The sequence below is a fragment of the Propithecus coquereli genome, unplaced genomic scaffold (assembly GCF_000956105.1).
Source record: "Propithecus coquereli isolate 6110/MARCELLA unplaced genomic scaffold, Pcoq_1.0 Scaffold3, whole genome shotgun sequence".
Lineage (NCBI taxonomy): Eukaryota > Metazoa > Chordata > Mammalia > Primates > Indriidae > Propithecus > Propithecus coquereli.
In genome coordinates, this window is record NW_012148618.1 from 15,854,792 (window position 1) to 15,874,725 (window position 19,934).

Consider the following 19,934-nt stretch of genomic DNA (forward strand, 5'->3'; position numbering starts at 1 on the left):
TGCCCCCAGCCCGGGCGGGAGCGGCGGGGGATGTTTAGACAGCTCATCAAAGAAAGGAACTTGATGCTTCGAAAGTGCTTTTCACAGGCGGCCTGTGTCTGCTCCGGAGCTGATTTATAAACAGAATCTGTGCTCGCTTCGCCGCTCCCTCCCCCGTCAGTCTGGGGGCGGCGCCCGAGGCGCGGACGCTGCAGTGCCCGGCAGGATTGGGTTTATTTATTGCCTCTGGCCCGGAGCCGGGCGGCCTGGGGACTGCACAGTTCCCTCGGCCCGAACCCTTCTTCCCCTGCTCTCTCCACCCGCCAGGGCCGTCTCCATCCCAGGGGTCTGCCAGACTCTGGGCGGAGCCCTCCGGTGGTTTGGGGGTGGAGGGCGGGGATGGAGGCAGAGAGAAGGTCAGGGCGCCCCGCAGGGCCGCGTCCTGCCCCACACCTCACCGACCCAGCAGGGAGAGGGTGGTCAAGGAGGTCGTTGCCTCCGCCTTGGGGTTGGAAAGAGGATGGAGCTGCCAATCTTAAACTCCCCAGGGGCTCTCCTTTCTCTCCAGGGTAACTCCAAGGCCCCAGAAGCCCTTCCCCTTTAGAATAAATTAAGGAATCTCCAGCTTCTATTCGATCCCTGGGAAAGGGGAAGAAAGGTTTGAGAGAAAGGGCAAGAAAGGTTTGTCCCTGCGAAGAACCACAGCCCTCAGCTAGGTGACCGGCACAGGGCTGGGTCCAGGTCTATCACAGTGCCCTGGCTTCACATCTAAAGAGTCCGGATGGCCACGGGGTAGAGCAGGGACATGTGTTCAGCCCCCTTAATGGGCAGCTTGCGGCTGGCATAGTGGTGCACAATTTCTGGGACACTGCTGAAGGGCGGGCTGTTCTGGCCCAGCACGTATTTGTGTTCCTTGGTCCGGGACAGCTTCATGTGCATGAAGCCCTGACTGCTCCTGGGAAGAGGAGAGGAAACCCTGGTGAGTGGGGGCTCTCCTCAGTCCCCAGCTCACTCATCCAGTAACCCTCCCCACCCCCACAGCAAGTGTGATAGTTCCAAGCCAGCTGAGAACAGGTGGTGAATAGGGGAGGTGGAGGTCAGTCCAGAATGCAGGGTGGTGGCGGCGGCCATGGTATGAGTAGGTAGTATCAGGCATTGGTTTTGTGGTGAGGGCACTGGGCGTGCCAAAAATGTGTGTACAGTGAGTGTACAGGGTGTGTGCAGGTGGAAAATGGAGCAACCGGCAGGCCCCAACCCTGGGATCCAGGCACCCCTGCCCTCCAGCCTATGTGGCCAGGGCCAGTTTGACCTCACCCTTCCTAGCTGTGGGGTAGGAGACCTGTGAGGGGCTGCTGGTGACTCACGTGGAGCCACAGATGCCCTTGGCAGGAAGGAGGTGTGGGGGACAGATGTAACAACCAAGCTAGTCTTGGTTAGGGCTCTTCCTTCACAAAGACTAGGGGAAGAGACAAGCTAATCTGGAAGTCCCCCCAAAATCTGGGAATGCTCAGCTACCTCCTCCTGATGACATCCTTTCACCCTCTTGCTATCTGGGCCTGGGGCCAAGCCCCCAGCTCATCTACCCAGCCCTTCCGCCTGGAATGACATCATTCCCTTCCTGAGAGAGGACTTGCTCATGCTCCACGGCCTCTTGCAACTCCCTGCCACACCCAGGATGTCAGCATTAGTGCCTGGCCCTGCCCTCAAGACAAGGACCCCACTGCTCAGAGCTCTGGCCAGCTCTTAAATGTCCAGGCACCCTCAGCCTTAGAGAGGGGGCACTGGGGTGCGGCCCCGGGCAAGAACGTTTGTCCAAACTACCACAGGCTTAGTGTGCCAGGCCCAGGTCTGGGACTTACCCATACACAAGAGGTAAGGAATGTTTGGTGGGTCCCTGAAGCCTGAGTCTGCTGCTGGCGAGAGCCCACTTGGGGACAAGGACAGGACTCAGAGGATGGTGTGGTGCTGCCTCCATCCTGAGGCCCCCACCCCTGGGAAGTGAGGCTGGCAAACCTCATCATTTGTCCCCCCTGCCTGGGTACACAGAAGGCTCTGCCTGGACCCATGTCACAAGGCCCACAAGTGAGAAAGCAGAAAGTGGGGAGGCTGACGGGAGGAGAGGGATGGGAGGAAAAGACAGGCCCCTAACTCCAGCCCTCTGCCTCTCCTCAGGGCATGGTGTCCTGAAGCCTTAGTCAGGAACCCAGCCGCCTTCTGGGAAAAGGCCTGGAGACCCCATGGCTGGGTGTGCCAGGGTGTGGGGCTGTCTGTAGGTCTGAGATAACGGGCTGACAGTGACCTCGAAGGGGGGGCGGTGTGGAGCCAAGGGCCCCAGGCAAAGGTACAGCCCCTGTGGGCAGTGCAGAGGGGAGGGAGTGAACCTAGGCCCAAGGCTGTGGGTGGCAGCGTGGACCCTGCCTTACCTCACCTTTTGCCAGTTTGGGGATGACCCCCTCCTCATAGTCTACTTGGGGGATCGCCTCTCCTGAAAGCTGTATGCTATATCTTCTCAGGGGATGGATCTGGCCAAGAAGCGCAACAAGTGGCCAGAGAAGCCAGTCTCCATCTGTATAACCAACCTCGAGGGGAGGAGGATGGCTGTGCTTTCCGACCTCCTGGGACAAAGTCCCAAGGGCCCATCAGGACACAGCAAAGCCCTTGCTAGAGCCTCAGACCCTCTGAGGACCAGCGGGACTGCAGGGCCAGGCCAGCAAGGCTTTTTGAGGAAGTTGTTTAATTACCAGTGAAAGCCCTTCCATTAGGGAGAAAAGAGAAACCATAATTGTATTTCAGAGAAAGCATTTATATGCAAACGAGGCTCTGGCAGACTGGAGCTGGTGGGCTACATCAACCAGGGCTGGAACAGACATCAGGCCTGCCTCCCCACTGGGCTCCACTCTCCGAGCCAGACCCCTAGCATCTCCCCTGGCCTTGGTCACTAGCAAACGCTATGGCACTTCCTGAGGGGTGGAGCCCTGCAATGGAACAGCCCCGTTTGTGGAGTCGGTTTGTGGAGACAGCCTGAGCCGGGTTCAAATCCTGACTCTGGGACTTTATTAGCTGGTGGCCTTGATCAAGTAACAAACCTCTTTCAATCTATTTTCTGTTTATAAAAAAGAGATCTATCATGCAGAATGGTAGTTGGTTTGGAGATGGTATATGTACTGCTTGGTATACTCCATGAATTTTAACTGCAATTTTTAAAGCAATACACATTCCTGAAGTTATATAAATTTTTTGACGAATGAATTTTTCTGAAATGCTCTTTTGATTTTCAATTTGCGGACTCCTAGACTGTGACAGCTGGAAAAAATCTAAGTGATATCTATCAATTCACTTTGCAAAGGGAAGAACCGAGGCCCAGAGAGATTAAGTGGTTTGCCTAGTTTTATCAAACCCCAAAATAGAACAGGTTACCTAAGTGCAGTCTGGTGCTTTTTCTATAATCTTTTAGTGAAGGTGAATAATTATCCCCCAAATGTAACTGGTTTAGTAACCTATATTTCCATAGATTGGATTTGTTTGAAGTGAGGGGTATACTTGTACTTGAATGCCCCTAGAGAATGTGGTGTGCCGTGGTACAGATGCCTCAGTAGTGAGGGGGGTGGGTAAATGGACACACCACCCCAACTGGCTGCCTACGTGGGGTGCAGGCTCTGCCAGGCAGAACTCCTGGTTGCCAACGGGAGGGGAGCCAGGAAGGCTGATGGGAAGAGAAGGCCCTGCCTCCCCCACCTCTTCCAGGGCCCTTCAGAGCTCAGACCACCCCTGCACACACACACACACACACACACACACACTTCCCAGAATAAACAGGAATAGCTTGTGTCCACTGCCCTGCCCTCTCCCAGGACCCAGCCCAGCATTTCACCCAATAGACTCCCTCAGGCAAAGCTCCTATCTCCTTGCTTGTGCTCCTAGAACATCTTGGACTTCCATTCTTAATGATTGTGATAATTTATTGAGCACTTAGCACCATGCTAAGTGCTTCCCGTACATTATTTTATTTAATCCTTCCTTGTGTCATTCCCCCATTTTATTAGTAAAGAAACTGAGGCCTAGAGACGTTAGGAGGGCCCCAGACCACACAGCTAGTCGAACAGAACCCTTCTGAGCTGGATGCCCTAGCTCAACTCTTATTTCCCCCAGTGGACTCTGAGCTCCTTGAGAGCAGGGGCTGAGTCTCACATATCTCAGGATCTAGTGCCTGGAGAGTGTTCACGGGGGAAGGGGACCTCCCGGCTGGGCTGGCATGAGGGGAATATGGAGGGCACTCCTGTCCTGCTGGTTGTGCCCCCACCCGCAGCCCTCTGCACTCACTTGAGAGAGAGGGAGAAGTCATTCTTGCTGGTCTCGCTGTTGCGCACCAGGTAGCTGGCCTCTTTGCACAGCCGAAGCAGGTTCTCGGCGTCTGTTCGGCTGATGGCCCCATGATACCAGCTGAGGATGAGAGAGAGGAAGGGGGGCATCTCTGCTGGGTCCCTCACTGTCTAGGCCCACCCATTCTGGCTGTGCCTTGCAGGGAAGCAGTGCTGAGAGGGGAGGAGAGGGGAGGGAGTTCCCAGGTGGACACAGACACTCACACCTGGTTTTCCAGAGGCAGTGCTGGATCTGTCCACTCCCCCAGAGGGCTGCTGGGCTCCATGCTTAGGGGCTTGGCTGACTTAGGGTTCCCTGCAGAGAGTCTGGGAGGTAGCCGCTCCTTCTCCTCCCGGCCAGGTGACAGGCAGCTCTTCTCGGATCCTTCAAACTGGGCTGTGGGGAACATACCAATCATGGACTCTGAGGACCCTAGAGGTACGGCTCTATTGAACAGCTGGTGCCCCACCCGTATCTCCTCCAGCCCCCAAAAGGGTGAAAGGAATGTTCTGGGGGGGCAGCCCATGCTCATGGGCCTGACTGGCTCTGGGGATATAACCCTGGGTCCATTCCCTGGTGGGGGTGGGGCTCAGCCTTCTGTGCCACACAGGCCTCCAGTCCCCACCCTGGGGGAGGAGAGGAGAGAGGAACAACATGAGAAACCACTTAAGCTTCTCCCTCTAGAGCAGCTGACTGCCTTCCTCTGTTCCATCCCCCTCAGGGTGGCTTCAGTGCTGATAATATTGTTTCTTTCTCCTCCTCAGAGTTCATTACTGTTCTCCAAATCACCCTGCCAAGCCATTCTGTAGAAATGACTTATCGATCTGAGAACAATTATCTGATTCCCCTTGGTGCCATCCTGACAGGCTAATCCTGCCCAAAGCCAGCCGCCAGCCAGCCAGCCCTCCCCTCCCCCTGCATCCAAGGTTGCTGCCCACTGGCTCCCCTCTCCCACCCCCAGAAGCCCAGCGGAGGCCAGGGCAGCCTGACAGCTGAGCCTACACACAGGAGGACTGCGCCTCAGTGGGTCACATGGCCACAGGCACGCATGCACAGGTGACAGACACCCTCCTTCCTCCTGTATTTACAAAATACCCACAACACTCAGGCACAGATGTACAAACAGGTGCTCACACCTGTGCACCCACACCCTTGGGTGCCCATTCTGGGCAAAACTGAACGTAGAGAAAGAATTCAGTGCTTTCTTCCTCCCCATTTGGGCTTTTTTCTCCTCATAGCACTTTCAAGCCCTTGTTGTTTTTCAGTCACCAGATGCAAGATCAGATCTGCTCCTTTACCCCGAGTTAGCACTTCCTGCACTAGTTCCACCCTCTACAACAGTATTCTCCTTGCTGAAGGATCCAGCCAGGCAAAGCTTTTCCCAAAGAAGTCAATTTAAAATAGTGGACCTTTCCTTCGCCTACTTTTGAAACAGAAAAAAAATAAAAATAAGATAGTGGATCTTTGTGGTGTGCTGAGAAATGTATTAGGAAGGGGCCTCTCTTAGCAGACACCATCCCCACAGTTTTGGGGAAGGGAGGAATATGCATTTTGTTTCTTCCTTCTTCCTCCAGGATGAGAGGAATTCTTCTTGGGGTCTCCAAACCCTGCCCCATCTCTTAACTCCTCCAACCCAAGCCGACAGGGCCTGGGGGTGAGAGGACATGTCACCCTGGCCAGAAGCCCCCACAGGACCCACCGCTGCTGTCCTCCAGGCTGGGCTCAGGGAGGGGTGAGGCTGGACCGGAGATGTCCCTGTCCCCATCAGGCAGGGAGGGGCTGCTGTCCAGCTGTCCCACGGGCGGAGGCCAAGGTAGGTCTTTGATGACCTTAATGTCAACTGGAGCCAGTAGCAGAAGGAGAGAGACAGACAATGACAGAGACAGAGACAGAAAGAGGCAAAGGTTGAGACACCAAAACCCAGAGCTAGGACACAGGAAAGCCTAGAAAGGAGAGGGCACAGGCAGGGGAGGGAGCAAGACTCTCAGAGGACTGGGCAGAGCCAACACGGACCACACCAGGCTGGCCTGGTCAAAGGGTGGGGGGCTCAGGTGGCAAGCAGCAGAATGCAGGGTCTTGCTCTGCCAGCCCTGTGGCTCCCCTTTATGTGACCTCTCACAAGCCTCCAGGGCCCAAAGCCACCCAGGAACGGAGGAAAAGCGGGACTAGGAACTTCCCACGCCTCCCCATACCACACCCAGGTTCCCACAGCTTCCTGGCACCCCCAGCCTTACCTCCCCCCTTTCTACTTGTCCCCACAGCTTGGGAACTGGCAGGTAGCATGAGTGGGACAGCCTAGCCTCAGGTTGTCAGGAATATGCAGACTTGGGGGCAGATGTTTTATTGAAATTTAGCTGCCCCCCATCCTGAGAAGAGCGATGCCACCAGTGGCTGCAGGACTGCTAACAAGGTTTCCTAATGATGAGCATAGATTTTCCCATTAAGCAATCCAAACAGTATCGATTCTCCAAGGAGACTTCTGGAGATAAACGGCCCATCCTCAGCGGTGTGTGCTTTACAGGAAGCGAACTAGAAACCCACGGCTTCCCAGTTTGGCAGCCGCCAGGGTGGGGAGGATTGGCTCCAGCTGCAGGATATGCCCCTTGCCCAAGGAGGGGTGAGGGGCCCCTGGGAGTAGGCATGAAGTCTAATGGCGTTTAGGCCCTTTAAGTTCTCACTAAATCCAGGATCCAGGAGGGAAAGCCCCCTCCCCACTGCAGGCTCTTGCTCCACCCACCTCAGACCACCAACATGTACTTTTCCATGGTGGACTTGGGCTTGGGATGGACAGTGGTGTGGTTGGAACAGGAGAAACCTGATCCTCATTCAGCAATCAGGGGATTTCTCACAGCCTCTCTCTGCTCCTCAGAAATCCCCTTGGGGCAAGACACCCCTGGTCTGGCAGGGTCCACCACTGGGAGACACACAGCCCGAGAATTCAGGTTACACATACAGCTGTTTTCATTGTTTCAAGTGTTAAATGTAAGTGTTTAACATATGCCACAAGTTTTATAATTTTGTTTTGGAATTCTTTATTTTTAAACATACCCAGCCCTCCAAAAGATGGAAGTAGCCCAAGCCTCTTGGCCTCCGAGAGGTGGTTGATGCAGAGAAACGCCTTCGTCCTTCTCCTGTGCCCATTCCCTGACTCTGCACACAGCGCTGTGTCCACACTGCCCACCTCCCCACTCTCAGTGCTACAGAACTCAACTACACTTCGCTCCTGGGCCTCCTTGGGTTCCTGGGGTCCACTCCTTCCCTTCTCCTGAGCCTGGAAGGCTGCTCAGAGGCCCCAGTGGACCTGCCCTCTCCACCAGGACTCACCTGCAAAGGCTTTGGAAATGCGCTCCTTCTTCCACTCCCAGGGCTGGTCATACTCCTCAGGGGGCCTCTCATCATCTTCTGGCAGGCGGGACTCCCGGGGCCAGGGGGCCCCCTCACCCTCTGGGGTGGCCCCCTCCTCCTCTGGCTCATAGGGTGTGTCGTACAGAGGCAAGGGCTGGGCTGCTGTCTCTTTGGAGCCCCGGATCTCTGACAGGGCAAGAGGGAGGGGAGGGGTGTGAGCGCCGGCTGTCTGGCTCCTCTCCTCCAGCAACACTCAGCAATAAGCTGGGCTCCCTTCAGAGGAGATGCCCTGGCTCTGCAGGGAACTCAGAGCCACACATCCTAGGTCCTCACCCTCCAAACACTTCTAGGTCTCCAAAAGCACGGGAGCCAATGGAGGCAGGGGAGTGAAAGACAGGAAGAGGATCCCACAATGGCAAGCAAGGTATGGGTAACCGAAGTTTATGTGTTTAGGAAGCGGAGGCAGGGTCTTCCCCTGTCCATCTCCTTGTTGCCAAACTCTATTTATTTCCCTGTGTCTCAAGTGATATCATTTCACCATCATAAAATTCTTCTTTGCCACTCACACACTGCTGACCACCCCCTTTTGAAACTTGCCATTTTGACAGTCATTTTCACGGACTGGCCTCTCTGATCCCTGATTTGGTCTCTTTTCCTGGATCCTCTCTTGGCCTCTGTTGCCCAAGGCCAGGTCTTATTCATCTCTCCCTACCCTAACTCTTTGAACTACTTTCCCGGCCTCATGGTACCCATTACATCTTTATTTCCAGTCATGCGTTTCCATTGCTATAAAGATCTTTCACTTTGACAGCCCGTTGTTTCAAACTAACCACCTTCTCCAAAGCTAGTGATCTTCTCTTTGGCATCATTGACTCCAATGAAAATCGGCTAAAAGCTATAGTGCTGCTCTCCAGGAAAATGTGCACTTAAACTTTCACATACAATTCCAGGGCACTCATGGAACTCCTGAGAATACACACCCCTCTGACCTAAAAACAGTAGTCAGCCTCTCACTTTCTCCATTTCTGTCTACTACACTTTCTCCTTGAACCTGGCCCTCCTTCATTCTGCAAATCCCATCTATTCACTGCCAAGACCTGATGACTTTCCCCACATCTCTCCATATCTAGATTACTGCTGGGGTGAACCCCCATTCCACAGGCTCACGTTTCCATGGGCTTTATGGAATAATACTCCTGGGATAACACCCTGACCACTCTCTGCCTCCTTTGCCACCTCTCCCCAGGAGGAAGAACAGCTTATCTGATTGGCCAGTGAATGCTCACTCTCCTTCTCAGATCTGCCTTCTTGCAGAGAGAGAACATTCTGGCTCTTTCTCCTCCATGTAGTGAGTGGCCTGCCCCTGTGCAGCGGCCTGCAGCTGTCCTGCATTGCCCAAGCCTGAGTGGGCAAGTTTAATTCTGTGATGAAGTATTAAAAAGCCCATTGTCTTGACATAGCTAAGTAATGTTCTCCAATCAACCTTATCAGTAATAAAGCTGACATTTTAATCTCCATCAGTCTGTTTCCTTAATCTTATTTCTCAATTATTTCCAAGCTTGGGAGAGGAAGAAAGAGGGGCTAATTATTGGCCCCTTAAAACCCCAATAATTTTTACAACAGCCTGCTAACTTTCTGATGCCCAGTTCTTCCAGTCCATTCTGCACACCAGAGCCTCAGTAATCCTCTTAAAATGCCATACTCGTACTATTCGTTTATTGCTCAAGAATTCATAATGGCTTCACACCCCTTTTTGGAGCAAGTCCAAACACCTCATTCCGGCCTTCAAAGCACTTCACTGCCCCTCTTGGTCTCTCTAATCTTAGCTCCCATGTACACCCAGCACTAACATTATTTGCCCCCTGAACAAACTTCCTCTGGTCCTACCTTGGGGTCTTGGCTTAGACTGACCCACCCTGTCCTCCTCTTTGATCACGACTTGGGCTTATTCCCTGGACCTTCTCTTGGCCTCTGTTCCCCAGGATCAGGTCTATTCATCTCTCCCTACCTAACTCTTGAACTACTTGCCCAGCCTCATGGCACCTGCTGCATCTATATTTTTAGTCATGCTTTTCCAGTTGCCATAGAGATGTTTCACTTTGACATCCTGTCATTTCAAACTCATCACCTTCCCCAAAGCAAGTGATTCTCTTCTGGGGATCCTTGACCCACAGCCCTCACTATCCTGCCCTTCCTATCTCGAATGCTTCTATCTGACCTTTGGTCACACGGCTTCCAGTACCACACTGGGCTCATAAGTCACAGCTTCTTCTCCAAAATGGCCATCTGGAAGACATTGACCATCCTCCCCAAGGACCTGGCAAAGACTTTCTCTATATTTTCTAGGGACCAAGGAATCAGTTCTCAGACTTATGGGTCCCCAGGACTGTTCCGCAGACCCCAGAAGCCCCTGCCCCTCACTCACCAGCCATCATCTTTTGAGCCTCATAGGGCTCCATGTAGCCGTCATTTTCAGAGACCTTCTCTGGGACTCCTGAAGCTCCTGATGAGCCTTCACCAGACTCCTGAACATCAAATGGGTCCGCATAGTCTTCTAGGATTGCCAACTGTGGGAGTAAGAAAGTGGGCTTCAGACAGCTGAGAGGCAGCTCTGCTCTCCAGATGCTGTGCCCATGGGAGCAAGAGCCCTGGGTAGGCTGCCTTAGACCTGGAGCCCAGGTATGCAAGGGCAGGCTCTGAGCTTGGATGGAGACAAGCCTTGGCTCCTCCTTTGCAGGGTTCTCCTACTAGGCCACCAACCAAGTGGTATATCTTTCTTTTCTGCTAATTTGGTGCCTCTGGGCCATCTCCTAGGCTAAATGGCCAGAATGAGGCTACTGGGTCTTAGCGCCTACCTCAGTCAAGGTCCAAGCAGGATAAGAGCCTACGCCAGGTGGTTCAAGAGAGGGAATTAATTCAAAGAACTGGTTACAAAGGTGTTGGAAGAGTTCAAAGAATGAGCAGGGAATAGGGAGGCAACTCAGAGATTAGCATGGTCTGTGCCTACCAGGGCACTTCCAGATGCTGAACAAATAAATAGTTGCTCACCATCAAGGAAGGAAAGGCTGAGTACTCACTTTTTCACAGTCCGCTGACTGATCCTCACAACAGCCCTGTCATGTGGGTATTATTATCCCCATTTTAAGGAATTGGAGGCTCAGTGCAGTTAGGGAACAATATGCCCAAGACCATTCTGCATACGTGGAGGAATCGGGATTGGAACCCATGCCCTTCGTGCAAAAGGCTGCCAACCTGCCACCAGAGGGCATCATGGCTGTCCTGAGAGAGAGAATGCTGGAGTCAGGCTTTGGGGGCAGCCCTGAGGCTCTGCTGAAATCCACTGGCTGCCGGAGGACAGGGACAGGAAAGGCCTCACCTTGGCCCTCCACTTCCCATGCTGTCCCTTTCTCCCACACAGTGGCTCACGGCCACTCCTCTGTCCCCGCTCCCACCCTATGCAGAGCAAACTGCAAACCACACACCCTGCAGAGGCACCCAAGGTGCTCAGGGTGGGGCGCAGCTGAGGATAATAGAGCCTTTCTCCAAGCTGGGTATGGGCTTCTGGCGGAGGGGGGGAGGCTAGCTGAGGGAGAGACAGAGCCCAGCCCACCCAGGACTGCCAGCACCCTGGGGGCACTGCACGACTGTGTTGACAGGAGATGACAGGAATGGCTTTGGGGCCTAGGCTGGGGAGAGGCCACCCTCATCTTTCTCCAAATCTCAGGCCAGGCTTTGGTTTGAGCCAGGCTGTAGGAGTCAGCTAGGCTGGGAGGCAGGGGGGAGGGGGGATCGCCCTGCCCTGAGTTAGAGGATCTGGGAATGGGGACCACTAGGAAGGCAGACATGGAGAAAGGAACCTCCCCACCTCAGAGACCCCTTCTGCATGTTCCTTCAAGCCCTGCCAGCCACTCTGGGGGCCCCTGAGGCATGTTGCAATGCCTCCTACCATCTCACTCTCAGTTCCTCAGGGTCCCCCTTGTCCCAGGCAAGCCTCAGCTCCTTCAGCTCCCTTGCACCTCTGCCTGCTGGTGGGATGACCACCTCAGATCATCCCATCACCACCACCAGGCACCCACTAGCCTCGAGCTGTCCGTCATTTTTTGTCTCTCCAGCTCCAATAAGCACCTGGCATACAGTGGGCACTAGAAAAATGTCTTTCTCTACAAGATCATCCCCTATCACCCCTGGGAGCCCTTCACCCCTAGTCCTCTTCCTCCAGGAAGCAGAGAAAAGAAATCCACTCACCCCTACCCTATTCAAGCTGCTTCCTCCCAGCCAACCGGCACCCACGGCCCCACCCTTGACCAAGGGGGCTCTGGAGCCAGCCCACTGCTGGTGATTCTGACAGTCAGCGCCCAGCCTCACAGCCATATGTGGCAGCTACTTGACAGTGTCTGAATCAATGGACACATTATCCTTAAACCTTACAATGACTCTCCAGTGCTTTAAGAAAAAGTCTGAAGTTACAGAGATCTAAAAGATTCCACTTTCCTCTTTGGTTTCTGTCTACCCACCTTGGATCACTTTGTTACCTGAAAGCTCTATGCTCTTTCTTACCTCAAAGGCTCTCCTGTTCCTCCTGAACTGGTTACCTCTTACTGATTACTGTATTTCTTTAGAAAGCTTTTCCACACTCCCCCCGGGCCTGTTAGGGGCCTCTATGCTGGGCTATCATCACACTGTACGGTAAATATTTGTTTTATTCTATGTCTTCCTATAGACTGTGAGCTTCCTGAGGGCAGGAACCATGTTTACTGATAAATTCCTGAAAGCTGTCAGTAAATATTTGTTAAGTCCATTCATATAAAACAGGAAGAATGGACAAAGGAAGCACGTTTTCCTATTCATTCAGAAGAGAGAGGAAGTGTGAATCTGGGTTGGGTGGGGTCATGTGAGGGGACTGAGTCTTTCCAAATGAAGCTGTGTCCCCAGAAGCTGCTTGGTGAGCAGAGGTGTCCCCAATGCCCCTCCCACCCGCCTCCAGGCCCTCCCTCACCAAGCCTGGTCAGGACTGCACCAGTACCCTTCCCCACCAGAGTCCTGGACCCATGCCCGGAGCCGCGACCCCTCCCAGGCTGGCGTGGGCTTCCGAGCCCCAGCCTGCAATGCCCGTGGGCGCCCAGGTGGCAACTCTGCGGGCAGCTCAATGGCTCCTCTGTTCCATTCCTGGCTCCACACCCTATTCCAGGAAGCCCAGGCCCAGCGCCCTGGGCTGGGGTGCCCAGATGAGCCACCCACAAGACTGGGAGTCAGAAGCAGCAGCTGGGAAGTCTGGCAGGACGGGTGTCCACCCTGGGCACAGAGGATCTCAGACAGAGCCCAGGCCTGCTTTCCCAGTGGCTTCTAGGTCCTGTGAAGAAAAACTACTCAGTGGGAGAAGCTGCCTTTCTAGGCTACCACGATTTGTTATTTTGCTTATGGTCCCTTTGCCCCACTCTGAGGTGCTCACTGCGATATCCTGCACCCATCCAAGGGCCCAGCACACAGTAAGCGCTCTATGCACATTTACTGGATGCTCCAAAGGCCTCCTCCCCAGACTCTAACCTCTGGAGTGACACCAACTTTCAGATCCCCATTCACCCTGACCTCTGACTGACCACTAGTGGCTTCAGGATCAGGCTCTTAGGAGACTCTACATTTGAATAGGGATCAAAGCCTCTGGCACAAAGGATTGTCCACAAAAGGCCTTTGAAGAAAGTACCTAAAACCAAGGCTGATATTTAGGCATATAGCCAGAATGTTGTTGAAATGCTGAAATATTTCCAAACTAGTAGGTAAAGTGGCTGCTACCCAGAGGGTCCTCTGTGCCCTTCCCTCCTGACATCCAGCAGGGTGCCTCTAGGATGCTGCGATTGTGTCTGTTCCAATTGGGCAGTGCCCCTCCCAGAGCAGCTGTCGTACTTTGAATCTCCTTGCTGCCCAAGTCTCTCCGGCGGTAGCTGGCAGGTCCACCATCTGGTTCGTGTTCCACTCTGCAGCTGGGCCATGCAACACGTTACTCACCCCAGCGTGGGCTCCAAGGGGTGCAAGTCCAGGACGAGCAAGGGGGTACACGTTACAGGATACTGGCTCTGCAAGGTCCCCACACCTACCACGCCCCCTTTCCTCTGCTTCTTTAGTTTACATCTAATGTTTGGAAACCTCAGCCTTTTTTATCTGTAGAATGAGGATGATAACAGTACCTATTCCATAGGGTTAGAAGGAGGAAAATGAATTTGTAAAAGTTTTTAGCCCAGAGGCTGGCATGGAGTCAGTGCTCAATAAATGTCAGCTCTGAGGATAATCTTTTACATTCAGGTACTGAGACCCCAGAGTTTCGGTGCTTGTCCAGGGTATACAGCTTGTCAGCAACAGAGATGAGAATGGGACCCAGGTCTCCTGACTCTCAGTGCCTTATCAGATTTTCCAAAAATTCGGAAAATGTGGTATCTTCTCTCCTCCACTTGTAGATTTAAAATATACTTTAAATCTGAAAAGTCCTGTGGCAAACAAATCTAATTTTGTTTAATTCATTAATTCTCCAAAGTATTTAACCATGGAAGGCCTTTGTCACTGAAAACCTATTAACCTGTCACAGTTTGGGAAATGGTACACTGCTTATCTTCCCCAAGAACAAGTTTTTGTATCCACTGTTCCTGCTTATCGGGATGCCCTTCTCCTATTTTACCTGCCTGGGAAAATCCTTCCCAAGAAATATATTTATTTTCCTTTTCTAATTACAAGAGCAATTTATACGTTTTTATAATTTTTGGGGTTTTTAATGTTTTTATAAAAACATTATATGTTTTATGTGTTTATAAATGTTTTTATAAAAAGCAAACTGTTTATAAAACGGTCAAACATCACACATATGCAACTGATCCTAGCAACCGTCAAAAGACCCTTGGGTATGTCTGGGGCCCCCTCAGGATTGGGTGGCAAATGGCGGTCCCCAGCACTCAGGAAATGGTGAACTCAGCACAGAACGTGCCCCTCATTCCTTCTCTAAGAGTCGCCTTTCTCCTGTTCCTTAGCAAATGCTTAGTGAACACCTCCTCTCTGTCAGACACCTGGTAGGTGCTGAGGTCCTAGGCACGATGCACACCAGCAGCAAGTCTAGAGTCAGGTGCCTGGTGAACCTCGGCTCCACTACTTGCTAGCTTGAGGAACCGCGCAAGAGTGACTCAACATTCCTGTGCCTCCGTTTCCCCATTTATAACCTGGGGATGGTAACAGAACCTTCCTCATAAGGTTGTTGTAAGGATCAACTGTTCTAATACATGTCAGCTGCTTAAAAATGGTACCAGGCACAAGGTAGGTGATCAGTAAATGTCAGCTACTATATTATTAAAGACAAAAAATCCCCCCAAAAAACCCTATTTCTGGGTCCTCCAGGAGCTCACAGGGACAGACACAAAATAAGTTCCAAGAGAGTGGAGCACCTTGCGGTGCTGTGAAGCCCAAGGCTAGAGCACCAGGCTTTGGGGGCACCATGGGTCTTTTGCATGTAGGGTTTGGGCCCCACCTTTGCTCTCACATAATAATCATACTGGCTCATGGTGAGGGCAACTGGAGTGGGCAGCAGGCTCCCCTTCAGTCCTGGGCCTCAGCCAGGGCTTGCTCAGCCCAGCCAGCTCCTCCCTCCATGGTCCTCAGGGTCCCAGCTGTTCCTGGCTGCCCACAGGCAGAGTGCCAGGGCTGAGGTGTCATTGAGTCACTCACTGGCCAAGCCAACAAGCACAGATGTCTTCCAGACAGAGTGAGTGCCACAGTGTGCGGCAATGGTACTGGGTAGAGTGGACGGACCTGCCACACCTTGGAGCCATAGGCCTTAGCCATCCTCCAAGTGCCAACGGTGGCAGAGATGGCCAGCCTGGGCCAGAGAGTTAAGAGGTCTAACCAGCCCACAAAGGCCCGTTCACCTAGAACCCCTGCTTCTCCAGGACTTTCCTCCTCCCTCTATCTCCATCAGGGAACAACAGATGCAAGACAAGCAGATCACACCCCAGACTGTGTGGAAGTCATAAGGAGGAACATTAAAGTAAAGAAAGTACACAAACTAAAAAAAGCAAGGACCAGGTCTTCCAAGTGCCAGGACCCTTTCAGTGACTAGGCCATATCACCTAATGACACACAAACACTCAGTGAACACTGGCTAGGGGATGGTCCTACATTGGCAGCCCCTACGCACCCTCTTAACCTCAGGGCAGAAATGTCTTGTTCAACCTCAAATGGCCTATCTGTTCACTCCTTTCCAAATTTGGGCCTGGAGGATCCAAGTCCATGTGGATATCATCTGTGAGGTACATCTACTTTTTTTTTTTTTAGAGATGGGGTCTCGCTCTGTTGCCCCAGCTGGAGTGCAGTGGTATGACCATAGCTCACTGCAGTCTCACATTCCAGGGCTCAGGTGATCCTCCTGCCTCAGCCTCCCAAGTAGCCGGGACTACAGGTGCACGCCACCATGCCCAGCAGAGGTACATCTACTTTGAAAAGTTCTTAATATTTGGGGGCCTATGAATCCTTATGAGAATCAGAGAGCTGTGAGCCTTTCCCCAGAAAAATGGGAAATCTGCGCACAGTTTCTAGAGGTTCATGGACCCCAGGAACCCCTCCACAAGCCAAGAAGAAGAGCTGTGGTTTCAACACAGGGTACCTGCCCATCTTATTGTCCCTGTCACACCTCTCTCTCTCTCTCTCTGTCACACACACACACACACACATCTTGGCATGATAGAGGTAAAGGACACACTGCACACAGTTGTAGGCAGCTCAGCACTTCATCCAATCAGGCCGTGTTCCTATATCCATCCCCTTCCCAAATTAGACCAGGTTTTTCCTGTTGAGGGTCTGAGACAAGGGAGCAAAGCAAGGGAAGGCCAAGCTTTCTAGCCCCTCTGCCAGAGTGTGGCCTGGAGGCCAGACAAAGGTCGAGCACCACGAGGGAGCTTTTCCTGCGGCCAGATGGCAAGGCCTCTGCCTGCCCGTTGCAGGGCATGACTCCTGCTGCTCCCACACCTGCCCTGCCAGGCCTGCCCAGATGGCCACCCTTGCACCCCTGCCAACTGCAGCAGTGGGTCTGAAGGTGGCTGGCAGCCAGAACCCTGCATGGGGAGAAGGCTAATGGTCCTGAGCTTGCTGGGCCTCTCAGGGTCCTGTCCAGGTCCCCATTCTCTCCTGCCCCATACTCACTGGGTTTCTCTCCACCCATTTTATCAAATCTCATAACACAGCCCTTCTCAGAGGGTTCCGATCACCCTGCCCCAGCACCAGCCACTGGGCTCCAGGAAAGGAGGGAAGTTAGGCCAGCCCAAGGCACATCCCTGTTCCCAGTCTCCCCGCTCAGGAGGAGACCTCAAAGCAACAAACCAAGGGGCCCTGCAGAGCTGAGAGAAGCAGGAACAGAGAACAGGGAGAAAGCAGCCACACAGTACAGAAACACCAGCTCAGCAGGGCCACAGGGACAGGGCCAGCTCACCATCCAGGGGCAGCATCTCTCTATGAGCTCAGCAGGCATGTGTCCCTCAGTAGACCTGAGGGCTGCCCAGACACTTGGGTTTAGAGTAAGGGGCATAGGCACCTTGTGTGGGCTCTTCCTAGGGGAAGACCGACTCCAAACCTGGGGTGGGGAGCTGCTCTGTCTGAATTGTGGGAGGCCCCAGGTCAGGGCCCACAGAGATGGTGTCCCTGCCCCTGGGCCAGCTCACATGGCATCCAGAGTCCTCCTCATCACACCCATTAAAGAAATCACAGATTGTGTGACTCCTGGGAGAGCCTGCTGTATTTCATTCCTGCCCCTGTAGCTAACAAAGGAGTCAGAGATCTCTTGGCCCCCCAAGTCTGAACAGCATGCAGATCACAGAGCTGACCCAAGCTGAGGCGTGGATGCCCTCGGCAAGAAGAGGCTGTGAGTCGCTGCATGGCTCTGTGAGTGGAGCCCCTTCCCTGGGGGTGGTCTCTGGGGAAATGTGCAAGGGGAGCTGTGGCTAGGCAAGTTTCTGACCCTCAGGGGCCACCCTGGTAGTGGACAGTTACCACTGAGGACATATTTATGCACCCCTCTTTATGTCAAGCATTGTGTCAGGCACTTGGGAAACACAGACAGGAGGAAGAAACGGTCCTTGTCCTGGAGCAGCCCATGGCTTGGTGGGCAGCGTTTGAGGTCAGTTCAAGCCACTGCAGAGAGGAGAAGGGCCAAGGACAGCTCAGGCTCATATTGCCTGTGCCAAACAGGCAGTGGTCAGAGAGGAGGAGACTAACTGGTCAGTGGTGAGAACCAGGCCTAGCACTCCCCTCCGCCTCACTGCCACCACTTCCATCATATCACACAATAGCAGGGGACAGTTAGGAAGCAGAAGAGCACAATCTAGGAGAGGTGCCCTTGAACCTTCCTCTGCAGGCTAAGGATCCTGGCCCAGGACGGGCAGCCATGCCCCATGGCAGGAACTAGGGAAAAATAATTCACATTCCTGAGGCTTCTGCTCTGACCCTGACACATCTCTCTCATCCAGGAAATCAGGCAAAACGGCACGCTCTCTCAGCTAAAAGCCTCAATCCTGCAGACAACATATTCGGACAGCAACTTTGCTCTCCAGTCAAATAAAAATGTTCTCCTCTGCTGAGGACAGGGGAGTAAGCCCCAGAGCTGAGCTCCCAGGGGTGAGTGAAGAAGGACAAGAGAGTCAGAGTGGCCCACAGAATTGTCATCATAGAATTTAGGGCTATGGGGGCCTAGGCATGGCTTTCAGCTGTCACTCTGCCAGAGAGGGATAAGGCTGACTGGAGGTGGAGATGCTGAAGCAGGGAGGATGTCCTGTACACTGTCAATGCCCTGCTTGCCTCCCTATCCCAGTGCCTGCGGACCCAGGAGAGGCTCTAGCCACCCTCAGAATGGAACTGGGGAGGAGGACGCCAAGAGGAGAGGTGGAATGGGCTGTCGCTTAGCCCCATCAGGGCAACAGGTCCTGAGCACTGACTGTCCTCACACCTGGGGAACAAGGGAAGGAGTGAGGAGTGGGCCTGGACCCTAGAGGTCAGCATCCTCAGCAAGAGCTGCCTGCTGCCTGTCCTGGCCTCCTGAGAACAACAGCCCATCCCGCTCCAGCCCCCCAGGGTAGGGCAAAGGCCAGCTCTTGCTGTGTTCACAGGGAGAAACCCCAGCCTTCATCTCCTTTCTGGGGCTTCAACACCTGAAAGGATGCTTGGGCTCCCAGAGAAGAAGGAGGAGGAGGAGGAGAAGGAGAAAGAGGGAGGGGAGGAGGAGAGCAGCAGCAGCAGCAGCAGGGAGAGCTTTGTGCTGGCTCTGGCCTGGGGGAAGGGTCAGAGATCAAAGGGCAGTGAGCTGCAGCTCCCTGAAGGGCAGAAAGGCCATAAACCAGTGGGGTGGGGGGAGGGCTGGGGGAGGCGGGCGCCACAATTCCCATTAGAAAAAGGCTCTCGAATCTAGCTCTGGGGCTAAGAAGTGGAGAGCGGAACCTGGGAGAGGGAGGGTCATCAGTCCTGAGGCCATAACACGGGAGAGGGGCAGAGTTTGGGGCTCCTGTCCCAGATTGGTTGAGATTCTGAACAAAGGTGGGTGAAGCCTCGCAGCCCTGGGGTCAGGGGCTCGTGTCCGCCTGCAGCCGTGACACCAAAGCCAGGCCACCTTTGTCCCTCTCGCAACCTCCAGACCCCTGACCACCTCCCCTCCTGGACACCCCCGCCCGGCGCGGCACTCACCCTGTCGCTACTGGCCGGGGGTCCGGAGATCCGCTCGTCGGCAGGGGGCGCCGGGGGCCCAGGGGTCTCGACCCGAATAAGGCGGTGGGGGGGCGAGCCGTGGCGCGGGGGCGGCGTGGGGCCGGGGGCGGCAGGGGTGGCGAGGGCTGAGGAGCCGGACGACCCCCCGGAGTAGGGGTCTTCGAAGTCGCGCTCCCGCTGCAGCCTGTAGGCGGCCAGGATGTCTGGGGGCGGCGCGGGGGGCGCTGCCGGGGAGGGCGCGGGGGCGCGGTAGTCGGGCTCCGGGGGCGTCGGCTTGCTGCCCGCTCCGCCGCCGCCCCCACCGCGGAAGCCCAGGTGCTCCCGAAGCCACTTGGCTACTCCACCGCTGCCGCCTCCTCCTGGGCCGGCTCCCGCACCCCCGGTGCCCCGGCGAGACCCCCCCGGGCCGCCCCCGGCACTCCCCTGCGCCCGCGGCCCGGGGCGGGAGCCAGCCGGAGGAGCTCCGCTCAGTAACATGGGGCCCGCCAGACTGAGCGAGGGGAGCGCAGTGGCCCGGTGGGGGGCGGGGGCGG

At 54.3% G+C, this 19,934-nt stretch overlaps 1 protein-coding gene across 2 annotated transcripts; it reads right to left on the reverse strand.

Moving 5' to 3' along the window:
* Positions 1–81: 81 nt before the first annotated feature.
* On the reverse strand, positions 82–19,878 carry SHF (Src homology 2 domain containing F). 2 transcript variants are annotated; one of them, XM_012649198.1, is made up of 7 exons: positions 19,381–19,878; positions 10,109–10,250; positions 7,663–7,869; positions 6,038–6,178; positions 4,565–4,734; positions 4,300–4,419; positions 82–934 (listed from the first exon to the last, which is right to left on the reverse strand). In XM_012649198.1, exons 1-6 carry the CDS (start codon positions 19,876–19,878, stop codon positions 4,318–4,320), a joined length of 1,260 nt encoding a protein of 419 aa, XP_012504652.1. In that variant the 3' UTR covers positions 82–934; positions 4,300–4,317. The 2 variants fall into 2 exon arrangements, with proteins under 2 accessions (XP_012504652.1, XP_012504651.1); XM_012649197.1 differs by lacking the exon at positions 6,038–6,178 and having other exon boundaries at positions 4,563–4,734.
* Positions 19,879–19,934: the final 56 nt, after the last annotated feature.